The 25,758-nt window shown below is 44.9% G+C and overlaps 1 protein-coding gene across 1 annotated transcript in view; it reads right to left on the reverse strand.

Moving 5' to 3' along the window:
• Positions 1–2,413: 2,413 nt before the first annotated feature.
• Positions 2,414–25,758, reverse strand: part of LOC143933075 (cathepsin W-like) — a 159,571-nt gene continuing 136,226 nt past the window's right edge. The window contains exons 10-11 of the mRNA XM_077456032.1: positions 19,917–19,975; positions 2,414–2,597 (exon numbers count right to left, since the gene is read on the reverse strand). Coding sequence (XP_077312158.1) covers positions 2,505–2,597; positions 19,917–19,975 — 152 coding nt within the window. The 3' untranslated portion in view covers positions 2,414–2,504. The remainder of the gene's footprint in view (positions 2,598–19,916; positions 19,976–25,758) is intronic.

Genomic DNA, 25,758 nt, shown 5'->3' on the forward strand with positions numbered 1-25,758 from the left:
CTGTCTTAGGAATTCAACACAAGACATTTTGCAGGTGTTTTGTTTATTTTACACTGATCTTTATTCATCTAAGGTGAACCCCACTGGCAGTGAAATAGCTTCTTTCTTGGACGAATGCTCCCTACCATCCCTTTTGGCCCAGGATGAAAAATGGCTCAATCCGATTACGGAGGAACTCCTTCTGCTATTTTAGCAGGCTCCTAATGGGAAATCCCCTGGCACAGATGGACTTCCATCTGAAGTATATGGGTATTATGCAAAACAAATGCTACCCACACTGCTCAAAGTGTATAATGGGGCGCTAGAGTCAGGCTGACTACCTCAATAAATGAACAAGGCAATTATTATTGTTCTGTTAAAACTGAGTAAAGATGCTCTGTTGGCAGATTCATATAGACCCATCTCTCCTGCTAACTATATTACAAATGGGAAAGGATCAGGGTGGACTGGCTGTCCCACACTCTAGAGCCTATTATATAGCTTCTCAGATTCAGAAACTGGGGGGATGGGGGTTAATAGATCCCATGGACTCAGTTAGAAATTTGCTTATTCCTGAGGGATCGGACTAGTCTGCTCTTGCTCATTTGGAGGAAGGCTTTCCTAATCTGTCTTGAGATCTTCCAACAGTTACTCTACTAAAAACTTTGTGGAAATATATTAAGGTAATTTAAATATGACTGGCTCTCTATCATGTACCCCACTGTGGCGTAATTCAGGGAGATACTGAAGTTGTAAGTGTTTTGTGAATGGGAGAAAGATTAAATATAATTCTCAATTATATCAGAGGTCTATAATTAAAGCCTTTACAACAGGATTATAATATCCCTACGAAACAATTTCATAAATATCTCCAACTAAGGCACGCCTTGAATGCCCAAGCTAGGGCCTCAAGAGTCATATTGACTAATCACCCTATAGAGAAGGTATTCATGCTTTCAGACAAGAAGGGCATGATTTCTCAGCATTATTCCGTGCTCATAAGTGTGTTACAAGGGGCCTCAGATCTGCCTTGCAGGAGGGTATGGGAGAGAGATATGAGCACTGTAGGTGGATATATATGGGAAGCTTGCCTTTCCGCTGCTTCTTTTGTTGTCAGTGTCGGCCACGCAGAAACTCTCTCATCTATTTCTGCTTCACAGAGCTTATAGGACACCTCAGCAGATGCATAAATGGGGTTGTAGAGATGTGTCCGAAGTGTCAACAAGAACATAGGGACCTAATACACATGTTGTGGAGATGCCCCAAACTTTTCATTATTGGGGGAGGTTATATCTATGATATCCCAGTTTTACAACTACCTGATACAACTACCTGAGTGATCCTATTGTCGGTCTGTTGGGCGCTCTGGAGGAGGATAAATTAACACTGCATGAATATGCTGCAATATTATTTTACTTTACGTTGCACGCAAATTAATTGCTAGATTTTGGATCTCTCCTAGGGTGCCCACCAGGGGACAATGTATAGAACATGTCAATTCAGTGATTATTAGATAAAAATTAACCTATCTTCATAGAACAGCTACTCAAAAATTGGAGGGTTGAGGAATATATGGCGAGGCATTATCCAGATAGCGAGAGGTTAGTTTGGGAAGATGTTTCCCTATCTTTCAAATGTTATTTTATCAGCTTTAGATGTTTTTTTTTTCAGTGTTTGTGGAGATTTTATTTTTTCCCTGAGTAACTTTATACAGCAGCAAGGAATATCTTGTATATTTATTTTATGTAGCATCCATAAGTCATAGTTTAACTCGTGTTTAAAATTTACTTATGGGTAATGTGTTTCGGAACAAACAGAGATTTCACCGCTCCAAGACAAAACCACTGACAGGCTGCTAGCTCTCCAAATGGATGGGGGTTCCAGGTGCAGGCTGATTGCATAAGCCAAATGTGTAGAAACAGAACGAAACTCTGGATAGCCACACTCCGGATTGTGTAAAAATTAGATGCCTTTATTTCTTCAAAATACAAGTGCAAAACTCCATTGAACAAAACGTCACAGCAAAAAGGGAACAAAAAAGGATTTTTGAATAAAATAGCTAACGCGTTTCACGCTACAAACAGCGCTTACTCATAACTCATGAGCTATGAGTAAGCGCTGTTTGTAGCGTGAAACGCGTTAGATATTTTATTCAAAAATCCTTTTTTGTTCCCTTTTTGCTGTGACGTTTTGTTCAATGGAGTTTTGCACTTGCATTTTGAAGAAATAAAGGCATCTAATTTTTACACAATCCGGAGTGCGGCTATCCAGAGTTTCGTTCTGTTTCTACTAATGTGTTACGGAGTCATTACAACATGATACAATGTAATGTAAAGCACATATCTGCTGCAGTCTGTCAAAATACTATATTTTTCTCAATAAAAACAATTTTTTGATTAAAAACAAAAAAATTATGACAAATTGACAAACAAAATTCTAGAACCACTTTAATGTATTTTCACTAATTGCATTTACTGGTATTGTATATACATTGATAATATACATTGATACCTGTAAGCATACAGTTATGGTGTACTTTTTTGATTCTTCCCAATAGCAGCTATTGGGTATTTTGTAATTCCACAAGTATTTTTTCCAAGAAAAATCCTAAAATACCCCTGTGAATTAAAAAATTTGAATGTTATACTTTGAAAGAAATGTACTGCAAATAAATGTTATAATCACTTAAAGACAGTTAGATGAGTATAATGAGATTTTCAGCAAAAAAGTAAAATGCATGATGTCAAGTCTGTTTTTCAGTATTTAATCCAGCCATGCAGTAATTCCTCAAGCATAATAGTGACTCATGCTAATTTTTTGTCACATTTTTGCAGGTATTGGTAACTTTTACATGATGTTTATTCTGTAAAAATATAGATTTTTTTAAATAGGAGCTTCTGATATTTTTCAAGTTGACAGTACAAAAAATTTGCTTGATCAATACATTTCCCACATTTTGTCAGTAAGGCTAGGTTCACATTGCAGCGATGCGGGAACGCCGTGAATCTGCTGCGGGTTCCCGCATCGCATACCTCCCGGCGGCAGTTCACACTGTCCTATGCGAACTGCTGGGAGTGTCAGTGAAACGTTAATGACACCCCCAGATCAGTTCGCATATCGCAGTGCGATCTGCAAACTCGGACAGGAATCGGATCGCATGGTGTGAACACCCATGCGATCCGATTCTGCTGTGGACCAAAAAAAGGGTCCTGTGCGAGTTTGGGCCGGGTGCGATGCGAATTCAGCCATACTATCTGTATGGCTGAACTCGCACCGCACAGAGATCGGATGTGATTTGCACTGCAGTGCGGTGCGAATCACATCCGATCTCATAAACCGCTGAAGTGTGAACCCAGCCTAAAGGTTGTGGGAATTGGGCAACCAACCAAGTAGAAAGGCTGTTTTTTTTTAAATTAAAATAACAAATATGTTATACTTACCTGCTCTGTGCAATGGTAATGGTACAATGGCACTGTCTTCTCCTCCTGTTCAGTGTCTGCCCCTCTAACATACATTTGCTATGGGGGCAGAAGTGTGAGCTTCCTCCTGAGCCGGACTCTGTGTGTCTATAGACCCACATATTGTGGCTCAGCCCCGCCCCTGTCCTCCTCACTGGATTTGATTGACAGCAGCAGGAGCCAGCATGGCTGCATCCATGTTCAGTGAGGAGAGAGAGAGCAGTGATGCCACTCTTAGGCACATTTCTGGATCGAGATCAAGCTCAGATAAGTATTTAGGAGGGGCTGGGGGGAGCTAAACTTAGAAAGGTTTTTGGCCTTAATGCAGAGAATGCATTAAGATTAAAAAACCTTTAGCCTTTACAACCACTGTAAAATTATTTATAGAAACAAAATCTTTACACTCACTAGTAAGTTTATGTAAATTTACGGTGTATGCCAAGGTCATACACAGTATTTACATTTTCAACAACCAGTAAAAGCATTTAAGAGAGGAACTAAAGTCATCATATTTACCTCATCTTTACCCCCTTCGCTGCCAGGTCCGTATGGCGTACGGTCCTACAGACCTGCCTGCAGGTGACCAAGTCTGTACGCCATACGGACCTACATTCATCCTCTGTTATAAGCTCGTGGTCACTTTAGTGTCCATAAACTTATAGCAGAAATGTTCAACAGACTCTGCTGAACAAAACAATAGCTCTAATTAGCAGCTAACAAGCCGCTAATAAGAGTTATTTAGCTAAAATGACACTCCCCCTCCGCCGCCTCTCTACCTGTCACCAGCTGCTTCCTCTCCTCCTGCACTACCTAAAAGGATATCTCTGTTCCCCCCACACTGTCCTCTGCTTACTACATCTGTCCCCCCAGCACCAATTTTTACCCCCTAGTATCAGCACCCCCTCCCCCGCCAGCACGGATCTCTGTGGATCAGTGGCAATTGCCGGTGTTCTATGGAGAAATGCCTCCCATCAAAAATGCCCCGGATGGATCAGCACATGCACAGTAACAAACGTCACTCCAGCTGATATGTTGATCAGCTGGCGTGACGTCAACACAGCCCAGATCATCAGAGTTACATTTATTTTTTTTCCTAAATGATGTCCCTCCCCGATGGCACCCCTTTCAGTGCCCCCCCCTTTCAGTGCCCCCCCTCTCTCACCAATCGCCGACGGCCCCTCCATGTAGCTTTGCAAGTCGTCGTTCTTGGCAGCTGTTGCCCAGGAGATTGGTGAGTCCAGTGTGTCTAGATGGAGAGCAGTGGGGTTTACGAACCCTCTTCCTTTCCTGAATGAATAAAGTGATCAGTAGCGATCACTCAGTCCATTCATCACAGACAGGGAGTAAACCGTGTTTACTCTGTGTCCGTTTGTGAATGAATGGAAGTCTCCCATGTCATTCATATACAGTACAGGTCAGGATTCAGAGAAAGGTCTTCAATCCCTTTCTCTGTCTCAAAAAAAGAGACATTAAGGGTTTAGATCCTTGATGTCTCTCCCCCCCCCAACCAAAAAAAAAGTAAAAAATTTAATTGTAACAAATAGTAAAACTAAAAAAAACGAATAAAGGTAGATTTAGACATCTAAATCGCCCTTGCCGCAGAGACCCAGATCATGTTCTGATTGTTTCAGAAGCTACTGACAGGCATTTAGATCTATGATGTCTCTCCAAACCCCCTCATCCCTCCCAGAAAAAAATGTAAAAAAATAGTAAAAATAAAAACCTAATAAGGGTAGATTTAGACATGCATCTAAATCACCCCTGCCGCTGAAGCCCGATCTGCATTCGGATCGCGCTTCAGAAGCTACTGATAGGCAGTGAGGAAGTGATTGGATGCCTCCTCATCCCCTGTTTTAACCCCATTTGGCCTTTTGCAGCGTTTCCTCAGACTTGGAAACAGGTGTCCCATGCATTCCTGTGCAAGCAGTCCCATCCATATCAACTGGGATGCAGCAGCTGCATGGACACAGTCAGTGCTCCCAAATTGACATCCATGTGGGTGTATGTCCCTGAACTCACGCTGTCTGTGTTTTCGGGCCATACACCTACACCCGTACAGATGTCAGATGTGTATTTGCAGCGGCAGCATCCCAATTACCATTGGTCCAATAGGACTGCCTGTACAGGGGTGCACAGAATACCTGTGCATCCCCATGCAAATAAGCACGGCTCTCCATGGGGCATACGCTCCATGTAACAAAGGCCTTAGTTAGAATTTAGCAATAATTTTGTAGGTTATGCTATAATTATGTGTGCAAATAAAGACCTTTGGGTTTTTTTTCTGAAAAGGGCAATTTTATACATTTGTGCGTAAATATTGTGTGGATTTAAAAATCATTAAAACCTTCTTTTGATTCTCCTGGTCATGTGCTTTCAGAAAACATATGATTTGGGGTTCCTTTACAAACTCTGAAAGCTTTAAGCGAAAAAATTAAAACCTCCAGATTTATTGAGAAATTTTTGCATATGCTTGATTTTCACCAAATTGCAAAAAGGCACAATTTAAAATTTACAAATATTTGTTAGTTATTAACTCAGCACAGGTTAAGCATTTATATTTAGTAAGAATTTTGCAGGAATTTTGCAAAATGTGCTAATAATGATTTTAGTGTATTTATAGTGAAAATATTGTTTTTATAAACATTTGCGCAAATATCGCAGGGCCTTCAAAATCACTAGCACCATTTTTTTTATATTACAGGTCATGTGCTTACAGTAAATATATGGTTTGGGGTTTGTTTTTACAAATTCTGAAAGCTTTAAGAGAAAAAAGAAAACCTCCAGATTTTTGGAGAGATTTGGATATTTACATTTTTGCATACGTTTGTTTTTCACCATTTCCCAATAAGGCACAATTCAAGATTTACAAATATTTGTTGTTTATTAACTCAACACAGGTTAAGCTTTTATATTTAGTAAGAATTTAGCATGGATTTTGTAAAATGTGCTGTGTTTTTAGGTGCTAATAATGATTTTAGTGTATGTTTTGTGAAAATATTGTTTTTGAGAAACATTTGCGCAAATCTTGCATGATATTAAAAATCAGTAGCACATTTTTTTATTTCTACTGGTCATGTTCTTTCAGAAAATGTATGGTTTCGAGGGTCTTTCACAAACTCTGAAAGCTGTAAAGGAGAAATAAAAAGGCAATGGAAAAGTTGCAAAAATTGCCTGGCCACCTGAGTTTAAAAATGGCGCACAGGGCCTGGCAGCGAAATGGTCCGGGAGGGGCCCTTGCCAGTGCTGACATTTTCTGCCTGGCACCTTCCAAGTGCTGGTGTTCAGGTATATTCATTGGCCAGTGCTGGATGACGTAGGGATGACTGCGAGGAGGCAAGTAGGTGTGTTTTATTGCAGAAGGTGCAATGCATGGCTTTGCTACGATAAATAGCTGGCCTGCTCACAGGTTTATTTTAAATGCCTTCAGTTCTGCTTTAAAACAAGATTTACCTCATTTACCTCTGCATCTATAAGCATTGTGAAGAAATGAATTATCAAAGTTAATGTTAGAAAACAATTGAAATCCAACTTTGGACTCTTTGTTGTGAACTTCAAGAATGTTTGAGAAGGAATAACTTTATAATAAAAACAGCTAGAGAGGTCAGGGATGGTTTATTGTAAAGTTTTTAGTTTAATGATTTTTAAAGCAGAATTAAACCTAAAAAGGCACCTTATTAATTTCTTCTGTCATAACTGTTTATTCCTACCTGTTTGTGTACATATGCGCAGCTCAGTGTACATTTACAATATGGCTCTGTGCTAAGACAATGTGACTGTCATGTATGGGAGTGATGTCAATCCAGCCCAGCCAATCAAGTTGCTGAAGAGTCCGAACCCAAAATGAAGACCAAGAATATGGAAGTGCCCATGACTGATGGGAGTGCTGACACTGGAGGGTATTGTTTGCAAGGTAAGTCTGCCTTAGTGTGCTAATATGTGGTGCAAACTAGCACATTATGGCTAAAAGATCCTGGGGCCCTTTTTTTTGCAGAGATTTAATTTTGTTCCAGAATATTTCAAATAGTTTATTGTCTAAAATCTGGGTACAGGTGTGCTTAAAATGGAACTAAAGTCCCTCTTTCTTTATCGTACATCACGGGACTCAGAGCCACAGTATTTACTGTATGGGTTATATAGACACCTTTAGGTGATGGACACTGGCACACCCTAGACAGGAAGTTTAGCTCCCTATATAACCCCTCCCCTTACTGGGAGTACTTCAGTTTTTTCACCAGTGTCTTAGGTTTTGGTCACGAGTAAAGACGTGCTGTGCTGATCTTTGCTGGGGCAAGCCATGCAGCCAGATCCATTCAAAGTGTCTTTTCCAGGCCAAATTGAATGTTACCTGGGCCTCGTGTTTGAAGAAACAAGGTTTTGCCTGTAACGCTTCTCATTTTTTGAGAGCTGGACCCCAGGATCCATTGTTTGGTTTTTTCAGCCATATTTCCTGGCGGGGTGCTTTACAGGCCCAGAAGTGTGCATCCCCCGATAACAAGGGGCACTGGTTCCTGAAGGTTTTTTAACGGAGCCCACCATGAGTGGGGAAGACTGGGTCTCTTTGGTTTACCACAGAATCCTGCAGCCAGATAACGTAAGGGAGATTCCTAAGGAATTTTTTGAATTATTTTGGGTTTTCTCCTTTAAGTAAATGTTGCTATGCCTAAAGCCGCCACCAGGGGCTGTCAAGAGCACGCACCTGTTCCATGCTTGTCAGTCTCGCTCTGTGTCAAAAGCTGCACGCTTCCTCTGAGCCCAAGCTCCAGGTAGGATGTGAGAAGGTTTTTTTTTTCTTTTCAGGAATGTCCCCCCCCACAGCTTCCTTTCAGGCTAGAGGCCATGGGTCAGTCAACGATATGCTGCACCACTCCCACGGCTCTGCATCCACCAGCCCTCTTCTCACATCTGCCCCAGCCCCCCCCCCCCCTCTACGTGCGATCTGGTCGGATCGGAGCCCCCACTCGCATGGAAAAGCTGTATTTTTGAAAAAAGATGAGGGGCGGGACATCAGTGAGGCGTCGTTCAATGCCCACAATGCTATAATAAGGCTATAAAGGTGCACATTTTGCAGGTGCATACAGCTAAGGAGGGATACGGAGCAGATGGGTAGCATGTGAGTGTGGGTGGCACAGGCATTTCCAGGCACATTTACTTAGCATCAGACTGAGCCTTGATAGCAGCGGAAGTTTCTGGACTATTTTGCTTAGCAGTGAGTGCATTTCTGGTAGTACCTCTGCCCTTGTGCTTGGCACTATAAGCAGTACAAATACCCCAAAAAATAGGGGCTCAAGGGGATCTCCCTGGGGCTCTGAGGACCCCCCGTCTGCAATGCCATCTCCTCCTGAAAGACCTAAGTAGGCTGGTCAGAGTGAGCCATCGGGCTTAGGGGCTACAACTGCTTCTGGCATTTCAGCCCCTGTCTATATTACTCAGGAGGTTTTTTCCTCAGCCATGAGTGGGCTGGAGGAAAGATTAATGGCCTTAAATCGCATCTTCACAAAGTGGAAGAAAATGCATTAGGTCCCCTTCTACCACCCAGAACCCTCAAACAGAGGAACTCTGGGAAAGGGAAGATGAATCACTCTCTGGGGACCGGGAAGAGACTGATGACTCCTCTTCTGAGGAATCAAGTGGGGAAGGACCCTCTTCAGCTTCACAGGCTGAAAAATTGCTGGTTCAATCTCTTACTGAAATGGTCTGCTCCACATTTAAGTTACCCGTAAATGAGTCGGTTGAAAAGCCCACTTCTTGTTTGGGTTCACTGAAGCCTCCTCAAGTTGCGCATGCTTTTCCTGTTCATTCATTGGGTGATCCCACTCAGAATATATAAGCTTTTCCAACAGATAAGCATTTTTTCCCTCCTAAAAAGTTTTCAACAGTTTATCCTATGGCGGAAAAATTTACAAGGATGTGGGGTATACCAGCAATTGATGCCGCTATATCCTCTGTAAATAAATGTTTTACTTGTCCTGTTGACAAAGCTCAAATGCTTAGGGATCCAACCGATAAAAAGTTGGAATTCCTGTTAAAAAACATTTTTTCCTTGGCAGGTTCAGTAGCTCAACCTGCAGTGGCAGCAATTGGAGTGTGTCAGTCCTTGAGAGACCACTCGAAACAGGTGCTCATGGTTTTCCCTGAACAGCAGGCCCAGGAATTAGCCGAGCTACCAGCGGTGTTGTGTTTTGCAATTGACGCAATCACAGATGTGTAGAATCTTATGGTTGAAAAATTGTTCAGCTGAAGCACCATGCAAAAAGCTCCTGGCAGGTTTTCCCTTCTCCGGTGTAAGGCTGTTTGGGGATGATTTGGACAATATATCCCAAAAATTTTCAAGTGGGAAAAGTATCCAAGAAGGAGTAAATGTCCCTCATTTAAATGGGCTCTTTCTCCAGTGGCAGGGGCATCAGCCTCCAGGCAGTCACAATGGCCTCCAGAGTCAGGTTCAAGAGGTAAAACTCAGAGTCATCCCCAGGGACAAAAGAAGTCTCTTTATGAAGGAGTTCCGGAGAATTCCCGCCTCCTCAGATCAAATGTTCTCAAAGACCCAGATAAAAAGAAGTCTCTCCTTCAAGCGTTAGAACAACTTTTGTCACAAAAAGTGATCATGATGGTTCCCATGGAAGAGCAGGGGTTGCGTTTTTATTCAAACCTTTTCACAGTGCCAAAACCAAATGGAGATGTCAGACCTATTCTAGATCTCAAAGATCTAAACCAGTTCCCAAAAATGTGATCTTTTTGCATGGAATCAATCCGATCAGTAGTCTCACTCTCTAGTGATGGACGAACTTCTGACGGGATGTTTCGCGAACACGGCCAAAAGTTTGCGAACGCGGCCAAAAGTTGGCGGCGGGCCCCATTGACTTTAATGGCAGGCGAACCTTAAAAAGCTACAGGTCATATTTTCAGCCACAAAATACTTACTAGATGTGCACACATAGTCCCACCACATGGACACTGACATAACAAAAGTATTAAGTGAATCTGGGGATCGACCACGACAAGCATTCTTTTTTTATCTGTGAAATTTTGACAATTCAGGAGCGCATGAAGGCCATGGAGGAGAAGAAAGGTCAGGGCAGGCTATGAAGATGGTGCAGGACATGATCACCCGAACCGTGATAGAGAGCACTGAAACCAGCACAGTGATAGAGAGCACTGACACCAGCACTGAGATAGAGAGCACTGACACCACACCAGCACCATGATAGAGAGCACTGACACCACACCAGCACCGAGATAGAGAGCACTGACACCAGCACTGAGATAGAGAGCACTGACACCACACCAGCACTGTGATAGAGAGCACTGACACCAGCACCGAGATAGAGAGCACTGACACCAGCACCGAGATAGAGAGCACTGACACCAGCACCGAGTTAGAGAGCACTGACACCACACCAGCACCGTGATAGAGAGCCCTGAGACCACACCAGCACCGAGCTAGAGAGCACTGACACCACACCAGCACCGTGATATAGAGCACTGACACCAGCACTGAGATAGAGAGCACTGACACCACACCAGCACCATGATAGAGAGCACTGACACCAGCACAGAGTTAGAGAGCACTGACACCACACCAGCACTGTGATAGAGAGCACTGACACCAGCACAGAGAAAGAGAGCACTGACACTACACCAACACCGTGATAGAAAGCACTGAAACCAGTACCGAGTTAGAGAGCACTGACACCACTCCAGCACCGTGATAGAGAGCACTGAGACCACACCAGCACTGAGATAGAGAGCACTGACACCACACCAGCACCGTGATAGAGAGCACTGACACCAGCATCGTGATAGAGAGCACTTACACCAGCACCATGATAGAGAGCACTGAGACCAACACCATGATAGAGAGCACTGACACCAGCACCGAGATAGAGAGCACTGAGACCACACCAGCACCGAGATCGAGAACACTGACACCACACCAGCACCGAGATAGAGAGAGAGCACTGACACCAGCGCTAAGATAGAGAGCACTGACACCAGCACCGAGCTAGAGAGCACTGACAGCAGCACTGATACCAGCAACTTGCTGCGGGACCCAAAAATATGACACCGCTCAACCTCTTCAAACAGGAGAGTACGGGCATATAGTACGGTGTGCTTTTTTTGTACAAGGAAGTGAGCCAAAGGTAGAAAAAAGGTCTGTGTGCTCGATTAAATAAAACATTTATAGAGTTATGCATATACATGGTCTACTGGTCACATGTGTTGAATTCCTCTGAGATCCATGCCTCATTCATTTTTATAAATGTCACGTAGTCAACACTGTCGTGAGCTAGGCGAGTGCGCTTATCAGTCACGATCCCCCCTGCTGTGCTGAATGTCCTTTTGGACAGGACACTGGACGAGGGCAAGCCAACAGTTCCATTGCAAATTGGGCAAGCTCTGACCAGAGGTCAAGCCTGCCCACCCAGTAGTCCAGGGGTTCATCACTCCTCAGAGTGTCCACATCGGTCGTTAACCCGATGTAGTCAGACCCCTATCGGTCTAGGCGTTCCCTGATGCTGGATCCAGATGAAACCTGTCGATGGGTCAGCTGAAAGAATGACCTCATATCAGAAATCACCAACACATCTTCAAACCGCCCTCTTCTTGCAGGCGCTGTTGGATTGGTACCCGCAACTCTTTCTCTGGGAGTGGGAATTCCTCCTCTGCCAGCGCACACAAAAGCAGAATGCAGCAGTTGTCATAGAAAGCTCTGTAAGTGCTCCATTCTGACAGCCCTCTGTGACGGTGGTAACATTTCCGCCATTTTGTGTTTGTACCGGGGGTCTAAGTACGTTGCCACCCAGTACTGGTCCTTGACCCTTATGCTTTTTATACAGGGGTCCCTGTTAAAACACTGGAGCATGAAGGCCCCCATTTGCACTAAACTGGAAGCGGTGTTGTGGCCTGGCTCCTGCTCATCATCCAGGATAATGTCGTCCTCCTCTCCCCATTCACGCACAACAACAGGGATCCTAGAAAGGTTTAAAGCATGCTCTTCTTGCTCCTCCTCATCCGCCCCGGCACCATCCTCCTCTGACTCCTCTTCAGACTCATGTTGTTGACTTGTCTCAGATAGAGTAGCCCCCCCTGGGAATTCATCCAGCATTGCGACTTCCTCATCTTCCTGCTCCTGCTCCTCCACAGCTTGATCAATGACACGACGCAATGCATGCTCCATAAAGAAGGCATAAGGTACCATGTCACTGATGGCGCCATGGCTGCGACTGACCAGTTTGGTGATCTCATCGAATGGCCGCAGAAGTCTGCATGCATCGTGCATGAGCAGCCACTGGCATGGTGAAAAAAAAACAAGCTTCCCAGAACCTGTTCTGCCACAGAGTTTGTACAGGTAGTCGTTAACTGCACGTTTCTGCTGGAGCAGCCTATCAAGCATTAAGAAGGTTGAGTTCCATCGCGTTGGGCAATCGCAAATAAGAGGTCTGACTGGCAGATTGTGTCGCCGCTGAATGTCAGCAAGGCGAGCCATGGCCGTGTAAGATCTTCTGAAATGGGCCGAGATTTTCCTTGCCTGCCGCAAGATGTCCTGGACCCCAGGGTATTTGACAAGGAATTGCTGCACGGCCAAGTTTAAGACGTGTGCCATGCATGGCACGTGGGTAATTTTGCCTTGTTTCAATGCGCTAAGCAGATTGGCACCATTGTCACACACCACTTTACCAACTGTCAAATTGAGTGGTGTTAGCCACTGATCTGCCTGTGAACGCAAAGCTGAAAGGAGTGCAGGGCCAGTGTGGCTCTTGGCTACCAAGCACAGCAGACGCAGCACAGCATGGCAACGTCTCACCTGGCATGTCGAATAGGTTCTGGGGAGCTTGGGCGGCGCAGCGGAAGAGACGCTAGCAGCGGAAAAGGAGGAGTCAGCCGAGGAGGAGAGAGAGGAGGATGGAGTAGGAGGAGGAGAAGAAGAGCCAGGCCTGCATACAATCCATGGCGATAAAACCAAATCTACACAGGTGTCACGGGTTACATGCTTGACGGCCATCAGAAGGTTCACCCAGTGGGCAATAAAAGTGATATGCCTTCCCTGCCCGTGTTTGCTAGACCACGTGTCTGTGGTCAGATGTATCTTGGCACCGACACTGTGTGCCAGAGATACATTCACTTGTCACTGAACATGGCCATATAGCTCTGGAATGCCCTTCTGTGAGAAATACTTCCTTCCTGGGACCTTCCATTGTGGTGTTCCAATGGCCACAAATTTTCGAAAGGCCTCCGAGTCCACCAGTTTATATGGCAGTAGTTGGCGGGCTATCAGTTCTGACAAGCCTGCCATCAACCGCTGGGCACGAGGGTTATCCGGCGTCATAATTTTTTTACGCTCGAACATTTGGCCCACGGAAGCCTGCCTTTTTGCAGAAAAACGTGAGGATGGCATGATGGAAGGTGGAGTGGAGGACAATTGTGAGGAGAGAGGAGAAGGAGAAGTAGAAGACGAGGCTGGGCGGTGAGAGCCTGGAGTGTGGCTTTGTGGGTTCCGTTGCTTCCACTGGACTCGGTGATGGCAGCTCATGTGTCTTCTTAAGGCAGTCGTCCCTAGGTGAGTGTTGGGCTTACCGTGACTTATAAGTTGACTGCAAAGATTGCAGATGGCAACACTATTGTCAGCAGCGGACATGTTAAAAAAAGCCCACACTGCGGAGCCATGTGCCAGGCGTCCTGGGAGCGCCAGATGTGACTGTACATGGTTGATGCCTCGCACCTGATACATTAGCAGTCTGCTTTATCCATCCTGTGCAATCTAAGTTCCGCCTGCTTCTCCTCCCTATCTGCTGGTCCATATCTCCCTCTGAACTCCCCCCCTCTCTCCTCCTCTTCCTCTTGTGGGCACCCACGTGACATCACTAGACACGTCATCATCGACGTCACCTTCCCCACCACTATAATTAGAGATCTCAGAGTAGGCAGCAACAGCGGGGACCAACCTCCTCCTTGGGCTGATCTGGGTACTGTCATCAGACTGCTGAGTGGCTGTGACAAAAGTCTCTAGAGAAGTGCAGCATGTATGTGGAAGAAGGTATATAACATCCCGCTTCAATCTGTCGTTTTTGCGGGCCACTGGTCTATCACACCAGTTATAATAGTTTTTTTCTTATTGCGTTTGTCACTCTTTGAAGTATCGCTGCAGAACCACTCAGCAGTCACAATGCTGCACAGTGGAAATGCACTATACTATGCTTTCTATATGTGCAAGTATTTTATACGTGTATTACACACCTATATGCTGCACACCAAATAGTACACATATACCAGTCCTCAAAGGGACCTTTGTGGACCTAGTAGCTAGGGATTTGCAGACTGTCCCTCAGTCCCTACACTGATAAAAGACAGCTGCAGAATCGGCAGCAATCAGCAGCACAGCAGTCAGCAGCAGTGCACCACAACCCTATATATTGTACACCTATACCAGTCCTTAAAAGGACCTTTGTGGACCTAGTAGCTATTGATTTTCAGACTGTCCTTCATTCCCTACACTGATAAAAGACAGCTGCACAATCGGGCAGCAGTCAAGTATAATATTCTTTCTATATTTGAAAGAAAGTAGATTATACGTGCACAACCCTATATACTGTACACCTATACCAGTCCTTAAAAGGACCTTTGTGGACCTAGTAGCTAGTGATTTGCAGACTGTCCCTCAGTCCCTACACTGACAAAAGACAGCTGCAAAATCGGGCAGCAGTGCACTCAGCAATCACCAGCATCCTATATACTGTACACCTATACCAGTCCTTAAAAGGATCTTTGTGGACCTAGTAGTAATAGCTAGTGATTAAACTGACTGTCCCTGCTCCACACAGCGTCCTGTCCCTACACTGACAAAAGACAGCTGCAGAATCAGTCAGCAGTGCACTCAGCAATGACCAGCATAGCAGTGCACCAGAACCCTATATACTGTACACCTATACCAGTCCTTAAAAGGACTTTTGTGGACCTAATAGCTAGCGATTTGTGTCACTACAGTCTGTCCCTGCTCCACACAGCAACCTTTCCCTACACTGACAAAAGACAGAATGTAAAGATCAGGTCAGATCAGGTCTATTTATAAGGTAGGGGGAATGTCCAATTGTCCGCCGGGCGAACAGCAGCAGAAGTCTGCCGGTTTGGCGAATCGCGAACACACAAAATTTGCCGCGAACTGACCACCGGGTGAACCACAAGGCCATCTCTAGTAGTCTCCATCCTACAAGGAGGAGAACTTCTGGCGTCAATCGATATCAAGGATGCATACCTGCATGTACCTATTTGCTCATCAGAAATATCTGCGTTTCAAAGTAGAAAAACTTAGTTTTCAGTTTGTAGCTCTACCTTTTGGTCTAGCTACTGCACCTTGGGTGTTTACAAAGGTCCTGGCCCCTCCTCTAGCCAGATTATGGGCCCAGGGTATAACACTTATAGCTTACCTAGACAACCTGCTCTTAATAGACCGGTCTGTAGCCCGCTTAGACCAAAGCTTGGTCACCACAGTCAACTAGCTGGAATACCTAGGTTGGGTCCTCAACCTAGAAAAGTCTTCTTTAAAACTAGTAAGAAGACTAGAGTACTTGGGTCTGGTTATAGATACAACCCAGAAGAGGGTGTTTTTACCCCATGCAAAAATCAGCACCATAAAGGAGCTGGTTCAGGTAGTCAGGGCAAAGAATGGTCCTTCTATTCGCCTTTGTATGAGGTTGTTGGGAAAGATGGTGGCTTCATTCAAAGGGGTTCCCTATGCTCAGTTTCATTCGAGACTGCTGCAAAACAGTCCCCTGTCTGCCTGGAACATGAAAGTCCAGGCATTCAATTTTCTCATGCGTTTGTCGCTAATAGTGCATCAGAGCCTCAGTTGTTGGTTGATACCCAAGAATCTGCGGAAAGGGAAATCCTTCTTACCAGTTACATGGAAGGTGGTAACAACAGATGCCATCCTTTCGAATTGGGGAGCATTTCTGGAAGAGATGACTGTCCAAGGGAAATGGTCCAGAACCGAGAGGAACTTACCCATCAACATTCTAGAGATTCAAGCCCTAAAGGCCTGGACATTCAGGTTGCAGGGTTGTCCTGTCAGGATCCAATCCGACAATGCCACAGCAGTGGCTTATATCAGTCACCAAGGGGGCACCAGGAGTCGTGCAGTCCATGGAGAGGTAAACCAGATCCCAACCTGGGCAGAAAAGCATGTGCCGTGCCTATCTGCAATCTTCATTCCAGGGGTAGAGAACTGGCAGGCGGACTACTTAAGTCGCCAGCAGTTGTTCCCGGGGGAATGGTCTCTTCACCCCGACATCTTCCTGGCTATATGCCAAAGATGGGGGATCACGGACATAGATCTGTTTGCATCCAGGTTCAACAAGATCGATAACCTTGTGTCAAGAACAAAGGATGCGCTTGCATGCAGGACAGATGTGTTGGTGACCCCGTGGGATCAGTTCTCACTAATTTATGCATTCCCTCCTAATCTGCTGCTACCACGACTTCTTCACAGGATCAAGCAGAAAAATAAATCGGTGCTTCGGGTGGCCCCAGTGTGGTCCAGAAAATCTTGGTATGCAGGAATAGTAAAGATGGCAGTAGGGGCCCCATGGACCCTACCACCACATCCAGACCTGCTATTGCAGGGACCAGTGTTCCATCCTACCTTACAAACACAAAATTTAATGGTTTGGCTATTGAAACCCACATTCTGAAGAATCGCAGGCTTTCAGGCTCAGTGATATCTACCTTGATTAATGCAATGAAGCCAGCTTCTAGAGTCATTTATTATAGAGTCTGGAGAGCATATGTTTCCTGGTGTGAATCCAGGGGTTGGAATCCCAGAAAGTATGTCATAGGTAGAATCCTTGCTTTTCTGCAAATGGGGTTTGAGATGAAGCTGGCCTTGAGTGCTATCAAGGGCCAGGTCTCGGCGTTATCGGTATTGTTCCAACGTACGCTTTCTTCACATTCTAAGGTTCAAAGCTTTATACTAGGGGTAACATGGCTTAATCCACCAGTTAGAGCACCCCTGAACACTTTGGACTTGAATTTAGTTCTGTCAGCATTACAGAAACAGCCTTTTGAGCCGATACAACATATTCCATTGGTCCTTTTGACAAGGAAGCTAGTTTTTCTGGTAGCCATTTCTTCTGCAAGAAGGTTATCAGAATTGGTGGCTTTTTCTTGTAAAGAGACACTGTGACAGCAGTCACTTTGGGTGGGGGGTTTGTGGAACTCAGCTTACCTTGGAGAGGTCTGGAGACTCCATGTTCAGCTCCCCTGTCCACTCTTATGTGTAAATCCCCCTGCGTCCATTAGGGGCACAGGGTGACTGAGAACCCCACTATGATCTGTGCTATTTAGACACACCGTACAGCCACACTTGAATGTTGTATGTATGTATATTGTATGTTGTATGTTCCTCCAACAGCTCTCCCTGCTGATAAGACTGTTTGCTGATGAGAAATTTTGAATACACCTCACCTGTGTGTCTATTGTGATTGGACAGTTTACCCCACCCTGAATCCAAGGGTGGGGGAGTGTCTCTGAGTTGTATATCTTTGGTAACGTGCTTAAATAAATTAATGAGTTTTTTTGGTGTTCACCCTACACTGAGTTATGGCTGGTGACTGGGTGGGCTAAAGGGTCTTAGATAAGTGCTGGTTCTGGACAGAGGAAACATTTACAGAGGACATAGACCTGTTGAGGACAGGGGTTTGTCACAGACATATTTAATCATTCACAAGGATAGAGTAGTATTGCATCCTCATCCTAGCTTTCTACCGAAGGTGGTTTCAGGTTTTCATCAAAACCAGGATATTATTCTGCCTTCATTTTTTCCAGAACCCTGTTCTAAGGAAGAAAAGTCACTACATTCTCTGGATGTAATGAGAGCAGTCAAAATCTATTTGGAGGCGACTGCTCAGATTCGGAAAACGGATGTTTTGTTTGTGTTTCCTGAAGGTCCTAAAAACGGACAGGCAGCGTTGAAATCTACTATTGCTAAGTGAATTCGGCAAGTAATTATTCAAGCTTATGGTTTGAAGAGGAAAGTTCCACCTTTTCTAATAAAAGCACACTTCACCAGGGCTGTTAGTGCTTCATGGGCAATGCATCACCAGGCCTTCATGGCTCAAATCTGCAAGGCCGCAACTTGGTCTTCAATGTATACATTCACAAGATTCAATCAGGTGGATGTAAGAAGTCATGAGGATATTGCCTTTGGGAACAGTGTGCTGCAGGCCGCAGTATAGGTCCCCAGGTCTGATTGCACCTTACTTTTGTTTGTGTCCCCCCCCAGATAGCATTGCTCTGAAACATCCCATACAGTAAATACTGTGGCTCTGCATCCCGTGATATATGATAAAGAAAATAGGATTTTTATAACAGCTTACCTGTAAAATCCTTTTCTTGAAATTCATCATGAGACACAGAGGTCCCTCCCAGCTTCTAATACACGTATATTGCTTTGCTACAAAACTGAGGTACTCCCAGTAAAGGGAGGGGTTATATAGGGAGCTAAACTTCCTGTCTAGGATGTGCTAGTGTCCATCACCTAAAGGTGCCTATATAACCCATACAGTAAATACTGTGGCGCTGTGTCCTGTGATGTACTCCAAGAAAAGGATTTTACAGGTAAGCTGTTATAAAAATCCTATTTTTAAAAACTGTGAGCAGGTAGGTTCTTTGTTGCAGAAGGGACATGCAGTGGCTATTCTGCACAATAAAATAAACCTACCTGCCTGCTCACAGTCTTCTTTGGAATGTAAACTGAGCCACGTTTGCATTCCGGCACAGGGTGTGTGCGTCGGGATAACTGCATTTCTAAGCATGCGCAGGAATGACATCATCCTGCACCAACAGAAGCCAGATAGAAGATGCCGCTGCCAGCAAGGAACATTAGACCATTAAAGGGAGGTAAGTATTGTGGAGTTTATTCTACTGCACTTGCATCAAACTATTAAACTACAGTTCAGCTCTCCCTGTGTAATCAGCAGGGTTGCACTGTTGGTTTAACAGCTAGCTGCATTCTCCTCTGTGTCTCAGGAGCACAGTTCCTGAGACAGACTAGCGCTAACTGTCAAACTGAAAGCTGAGCTCTACAGTGCTCCCAAGACTGAGAGCTGGTTATCAAACAGACACCACTATGCACCACTATGCACTGTACTTCACTCCACCCATTCTGTGCAGGCATACCCTGCTTTACATACACTTGCAGGTATGGGCACATTAGCATATACGGAAAATCTTGGTCAGCTTGACATGGCACTGTTTTGGTTCCATTGTGTACTTAAAAATGTGGTATGCCTGTACATTACCTACTGCTGACAATTTACTGTACAATGAACTGTACTTCATGTTAAATACTCTAGACTGCACCATTTTGTACAGGGGTGAGGTAGGGGTGTTACATACCCTCTCTGCCCATGGCTAACACTTATAGCCATAGAAAAATGATAGCTATGAATTGTAATGTGTAGAAGAACATCAAATAAATGCAGTGTTTACCTTCTCTCCCCAGTTAGAGCCATAGCTGTTCTTTACAATCCAGTAAGGTATAGGTTTATCTAAATGTAAAATATAAGTCTCATTATGTCATGACAAAGGAAATGTACATACATGTTAAATTTGTAATGTAGACTGTGCTCAAGCACAACAAACAAAGTATGTGAATATACAGAATTAAATATGTTTATAACAAAATTTTACAGAGGCAAATTCCTATCATTTAGTATACCAACATGCCCTTTACTCATTTAGTAGCATAGCTGACAACAATAGTCCAATCTATGCTTCTTTACTCTTGATACAGGGGAAACCAAAACTAAACAAAGTAACCACCACTTTGCTTTTCTGGTTAGGAAAGGGGGGAATTTTCCTTTGCTAGTGATAAAAGAATCACTTTCACATTTTACTCCCTTCTGGTCATTGATAACAAGAAAGAACCGCCCCATTTTATGGAGTTTTTAAAACAAGTTGAAAAAACCCTGAATGTGATAATATAAAAATCATGTAACCATCCTGTCCTTGGTTATTGTTTAAGCTGGTAGTAGTGGTTTTACGGTATGGATAATATTTTCATAGCCCACATTAGGCCATTTAGCACCAATTGAGAAAAATCATGTGTACTCATTGAAAATACATAACAGTTTAAAGGGCCAGTTCACCCAAAAATGCCATTCGAGGCTCTGGTGGATGCTATAATTTAGTTCTTTGGTCTGCTCAGATGCTATTCCCATTATCAGTGGATCCAACTCTCAATATTGGGTTTTTAATGTATTTTATAGCATAAAGAATGCAACAGGAGATGCTGGACCATGCAAAGGTTGGCAAAAGCATCCTTGTGAGTCAGGAATTGTGGCAGAGAGGGTGTAGATTGTGTGGAAGCAATGATAAATAGTCAGATGAAAATTGTAGAGAACTTGTTTATTTCTAGCTAGCAGTGAACAGAATGTGAACCTGTTCCTAGTTTCACTTCATAGTATACATAGTAGGTGAGTGTAAGGGCTGGGTTCAGCCCTTCCTTCTATAACTTGGCCGCTCAGCTGTCGGCTAATTGCCAGCTCCTATCTCTCCACAGGTACTCAGCTGTTGATAATATCCCGCTTGTCAGTCCTGCCTACTTAAAGTGGTTTTAAACCCTTACAGACCACTTTAACCTACAGGTAAGCCTAGATTAAGGCTTGCCTGTAGCTGCAAGAAATATCTCATTAACCTACAGGGTTAAGGAGATATTTTCCTAAAAACAGACACCGATGTCTATGGCACATGCGCACCATAGACAACGGCGCAGGCACACTGAGTGAAGGCGATCATGCCATCACTGACGGCGACGGAGGAGGTGAACGAGGGTCGCTTTGGGGGCTTTGATCTCAGGTAAGTAATTCATAATGAGCTAGTATGCTATGCATACTAGTTCATTATGCCTTTGTCCTGCAGGGTGTTTGTTTTTTAGAGATGGTTTACTTTCTCTTTATGCCGTCCAGCCCAGAGGATCTCTGCCTTAACCTTAGTCAACATTACAGAGACGCTCGCCTGCATTCCTGTTGGTGACATCCCTTCTGGCTCCAGATCCTGCTTGCTGTTTTACTACACTCATCTCCGGCTCCCTGACATTTGGCTTGTCTGACTATCTGTTCCGATTCCTGAACTCTGACTATGTTTGTTCTATTTATTTTTATTATTGAACAAGTGTGATTGAACTGTACTTCTGTCTCGCTCTGATTTAATGGTTTCTGACAGTAGGTGAAGTCCATGAATTCAGAAGATACAGTCAATCCACTTGTTGGTAATATTTTTCCAGATTGGATGAGCAAGATCACTGCATGGACCACATTGCCATGGCATTACAAACGCTCCTAAATCACGTGGCTCACCTGGAATCTCCCACTGTGGCTACTCCGGTACAACCTGAGTTGCAGGCCGTCCCTTCTGCTGTGCCAGTCTCTGTGCAGGCACCCGCCAGGAGCATTACCTTTATAAGAGGTATGTCTGGTTCCACTCCGCTGCCCCAGCAATTTGGGAGTGACCTAGTTCAATGCAGAGGGTTTCTCAACCAGGATGAGATATACTTTGAGATGCTGCCCCAGGCGTTTCCCAAAAACGCAAGCAAAGTAGGTTTTGTGATATCTTTGCTTTCTGAGAGAGCCTTGGCCTGGGAAAACACGAGGAGACGTAAAAACCTGTTGTCTTGAGCTACCGTGAGTTTGTGGTCTTCTTTAAAAGGGTATTTGATGTTCCTGTGCCTCCTTCACCCCCCATGCCTCCTGGTACCGAGTCGGTCAGTGAAAATGAACCCACTTGGGATTCACGCGTCTCTCTGCGGATGAGAGAAATTTTAGGAGGAGGGAGAGATTGTGCCTTTATTGTGGCCAGGCAGGTCACTTTTTGAAGTCTTGTCCTACCCATCCAGGGAACGCCTGAACCTTGAGGTCCTGTCATGGGCAGACCTTAGGTGGCATTGTTTCGTCCCCAGTTATCGAGAAGGATAAGCCCCTGGTTTTGGTTACCCTTTCTTGGGCTGAGTCATCCGTCGAGATACAGGCTCTAATTGACTCTGGGCCTGCAGGCCTGTCCATTGATGCTGCCTTGTATCAAAGCACTCGATTCCACTGCAGCTGTGTGACACTCTACTTGCCATTGAGGCTCTTGACGGAAGACCCCTACAGTCTGCCCGTGTGACTCATGACACGGCACCGTTGTCCATGGCCGTAGGGGCTCTTCACCGTGAGATAATCCAATTACAAATTGTTTCCATTGGTTATTGGTTATTCTTGATTACAGAGGCACAACCCCTCTTTTGATTGGCTCCATACTGGGGTTTTCTCCTGGTTGCCACAATGCAGTAAGACATGCTTCCAGAAGGTAGCCAAGGTCCTGTGCGTCTCTTCACTCTCCTCCCTGCTGGAGGAGTACCGTGATTTTAGTCTTTGGCAAACGTCAAGCCAGTAGTTTGACTCCACACCAGCCATATGATTGCGCAATTGACCTTCAACCGGGTGCAATACCCCCTCTTAGCCGGGTTTACCCTTTGTCAGTCTTGGAGGATAAGGCCATGGAGGAGTATGTTGCAGACGCACTTTCTCGAGGTTTCATCCGCAAATGCTCATCCCCTGCTGGTGCTGGTTTTTCTTTTTCATGAAGAAGAAGAGCGGTGAACTGAGACCTTGTATTGATTATAGGGGTCTCAATAGTTTCACGGTTAAGAATGCCTACCCGATTCCATTGATTACGGAGTTATTTGACCGCCTCAAGGGAGCAACAGTTTTCACAAAGCTTGATTTGAGAGGGGCATACAATCTCATAAGGATTAAGGAGGGTGGCAAGTGGAAAACTGTGTTTAATACCAGAACAGGCCATTATGAGTACCTCGTAATGCCTTTTGGCCTTTGTAACGCCCGGCAGTTTTCCAGGAATTTATTAGTGATGTCCTCCGAGATTTGTTGCAGTTATGTGTGGTGGTTTATCTCTATGATATCCTCATATTTTCAAAGTCCCTGGAGAGCCACCACATAGATGTCTGTCGTGTGCTTCAGAAGCTAAGAGAGAACAATCTCTATTGTAAATTGGAGAAGTGTGAATTCCATCGTGAACAGGTTAAATTCCTGGGTTATGTAATTTCCACTGCTGGTTTTTCAATGGACCCAGAGAAACTTTCTGCAGTCCTACAGTGGCCCCGACCCGTAGGTTTATGTTCTCTGCATCGTTTCCTGGGCTTTGCCAACTATTATCGGTAGTTTATTCATAACTTCTCATCTCTGGTAAAGCCCCTGACTGATATGACCAGAGAGGACGGTAACCCACAGAGTTGGTCTCCCGAGTCCGTTAAGGTCTTTGAGAGTCTCAAGGCTGCCTTTGTTTCTGCTCCTGTGTTGGCACATCATGATCCTACGTTACCTTTTATCCTTGAGGTTCATGCTTCTGAGACTAGAGTTGGCGCCCTTCTGTCTCAACGTCCTACCTCTGAGAGCACTTTGCATCCTTGTGGCTACTTTTCCAAGAAATTTTCACCTGCGGAGTACAATTACGAGATTGGTGACAGAGAGCTGTTGGCGATCATTTTAGCCCTGAAAGAATGGAGACATCTCCTCAAAGGTACCACTGTGCCGGTTCTCATTTTTACTGACCATAACAATCTCACGTTTTTGTTTGAGGCTAAATGCCTCTTTCCCAGAAGGGCGCTATGGGCTTTTTTCTTGTCAAGTTTCAATTACATTGTCTCATTCTTACCCGGTACTAAGAATGTAAGGGCTGACGCCTTGTCGCACCAGTCTCACTTCTCCTTTGGGTGACAAAATTCTTGCTGCACAGGTCCATGCTCCTCCTGAGAAATCTTGTGACCGCTGCTTTGTCCCAGAGACTCTCTGTACTGCCGTGCTCCAGACTTACCATTCTCCCAAGGCTGCTGGCCACCCTGGGAAGAATCAACTCTTTTGGGCCATTTCCGAACAATTTTGGTGGCCTAGTCTACGTGCTGATGTAATCGCCTTCATAGCTGCCTGTTCTGTGTGTGCTCAGAGTAAGACTCCACGACATCTTCTAGTGGGCCTCCTACAACCCATACCCAATGGAGAGAGGCCCTGGACCCACCTGTCTATGGATTTCATTGTGGAGTTACCCAACTCCCAGGGCAACACAGTTATCCTTATGGTGGTTAACCAGTTCTCAAAAATGTCTCATTGTATTTCACTTAAGAAGTTGCCCACTTCTAGGGAATTGGCTTCCATTTTTACTCGGGAGAGCTTTCGCTTACATGGGCTACACAAGGTGATTGTCTTGGACATGGGTAGTCAGTTTGTGTTCCGGTTCTGGCGAGCCTTTTGTGCACAGTTGGGAATTCAGCTTGCTTTTTCCTCTGCGTATCACCCGCAGTCCAATGGGGCTGCAGAATGAGCCAATTAGTCCTTGGAGTAATTCCTACGTTGCTATATTTCTGACTTCTGATTTCTGATATGGTCAGACCTATTACCGCGGGCAGAGTTTGCGCACAATAGTGCCTTGAATTCTGCTTCCCGATTGTCCCTGTTTATGGCAAACTATGGTTTCACACCTTCCATGGTGCCTGATTCATTTGTTCCACAGAGTATTCCTGTGCTAGAGGAGCATCTCTCATTCCACTTGGGCACAAATCCAGGAGACTTTGCGACATGCTAATGATACAGTACAGACTCCATGCTGACAGCAGACGTCTGCCCGTACCTTCTACCAGGTTGGGGACAGGGTCTGGATGTCATCTCGCAACCTCCGACTTCATGTTCCCTCACTGAAGTTCACACCTTGGTTTATTGGGCCTTTCCGTTTTAATTTCAGGATTAACCCAGTGGCTTACGCATTAGACCTTCCTTCTAACATGCGTATTTTGAATGTATTTCATGTCTCCTTATTAAAACCTTTTGGTCTGCAACCGCTTTACTACCTTGGTGCCATGTCCTCACCCTGTACAGGTTGAGAACCATGAGGAGCATGAAGTACAGTCTATTGTTGACTCCCATAGGTTCCGTGGGTGCATACAGTACCTGGTGCATTGGAAGAGGTACGGTCTGGAGGAAAGCTCTTGGGTATCATCCTCGGACGTACATGCGCCTGTCCTCCTCAGTGATTTCCATAGACATTTTCCCCTCAAGCCTGGTGGTCCTCCGAGGGTGAGGGGTCGTTGAGGAGGGGGTACCGTCAGGGCTGGGTTCAGCCCTTCCTTCTATGAGCTGGCCGCTCAGCTGTCGGCTAATTGCCAGCTCCTATCTCTCCACAGGTACTCAGCTGTTGGTGATATCCTGCTCATCAGTCCTGCCTGCTTAAGCCATCCAGCCCAGAGGATCTCTGCCTTCGCCTTAGTCAACATCACAGAAACGCT

Source organism: Lithobates pipiens, unplaced genomic scaffold (genome assembly GCF_037356315.1).
Source record: "Lithobates pipiens isolate NorthernLeopardFrog02 unplaced genomic scaffold, aLitPip1_a1.2 Scaffold_10, whole genome shotgun sequence".
Classification (NCBI taxonomy): domain Eukaryota; kingdom Metazoa; phylum Chordata; class Amphibia; order Anura; family Ranidae; genus Lithobates; species Lithobates pipiens.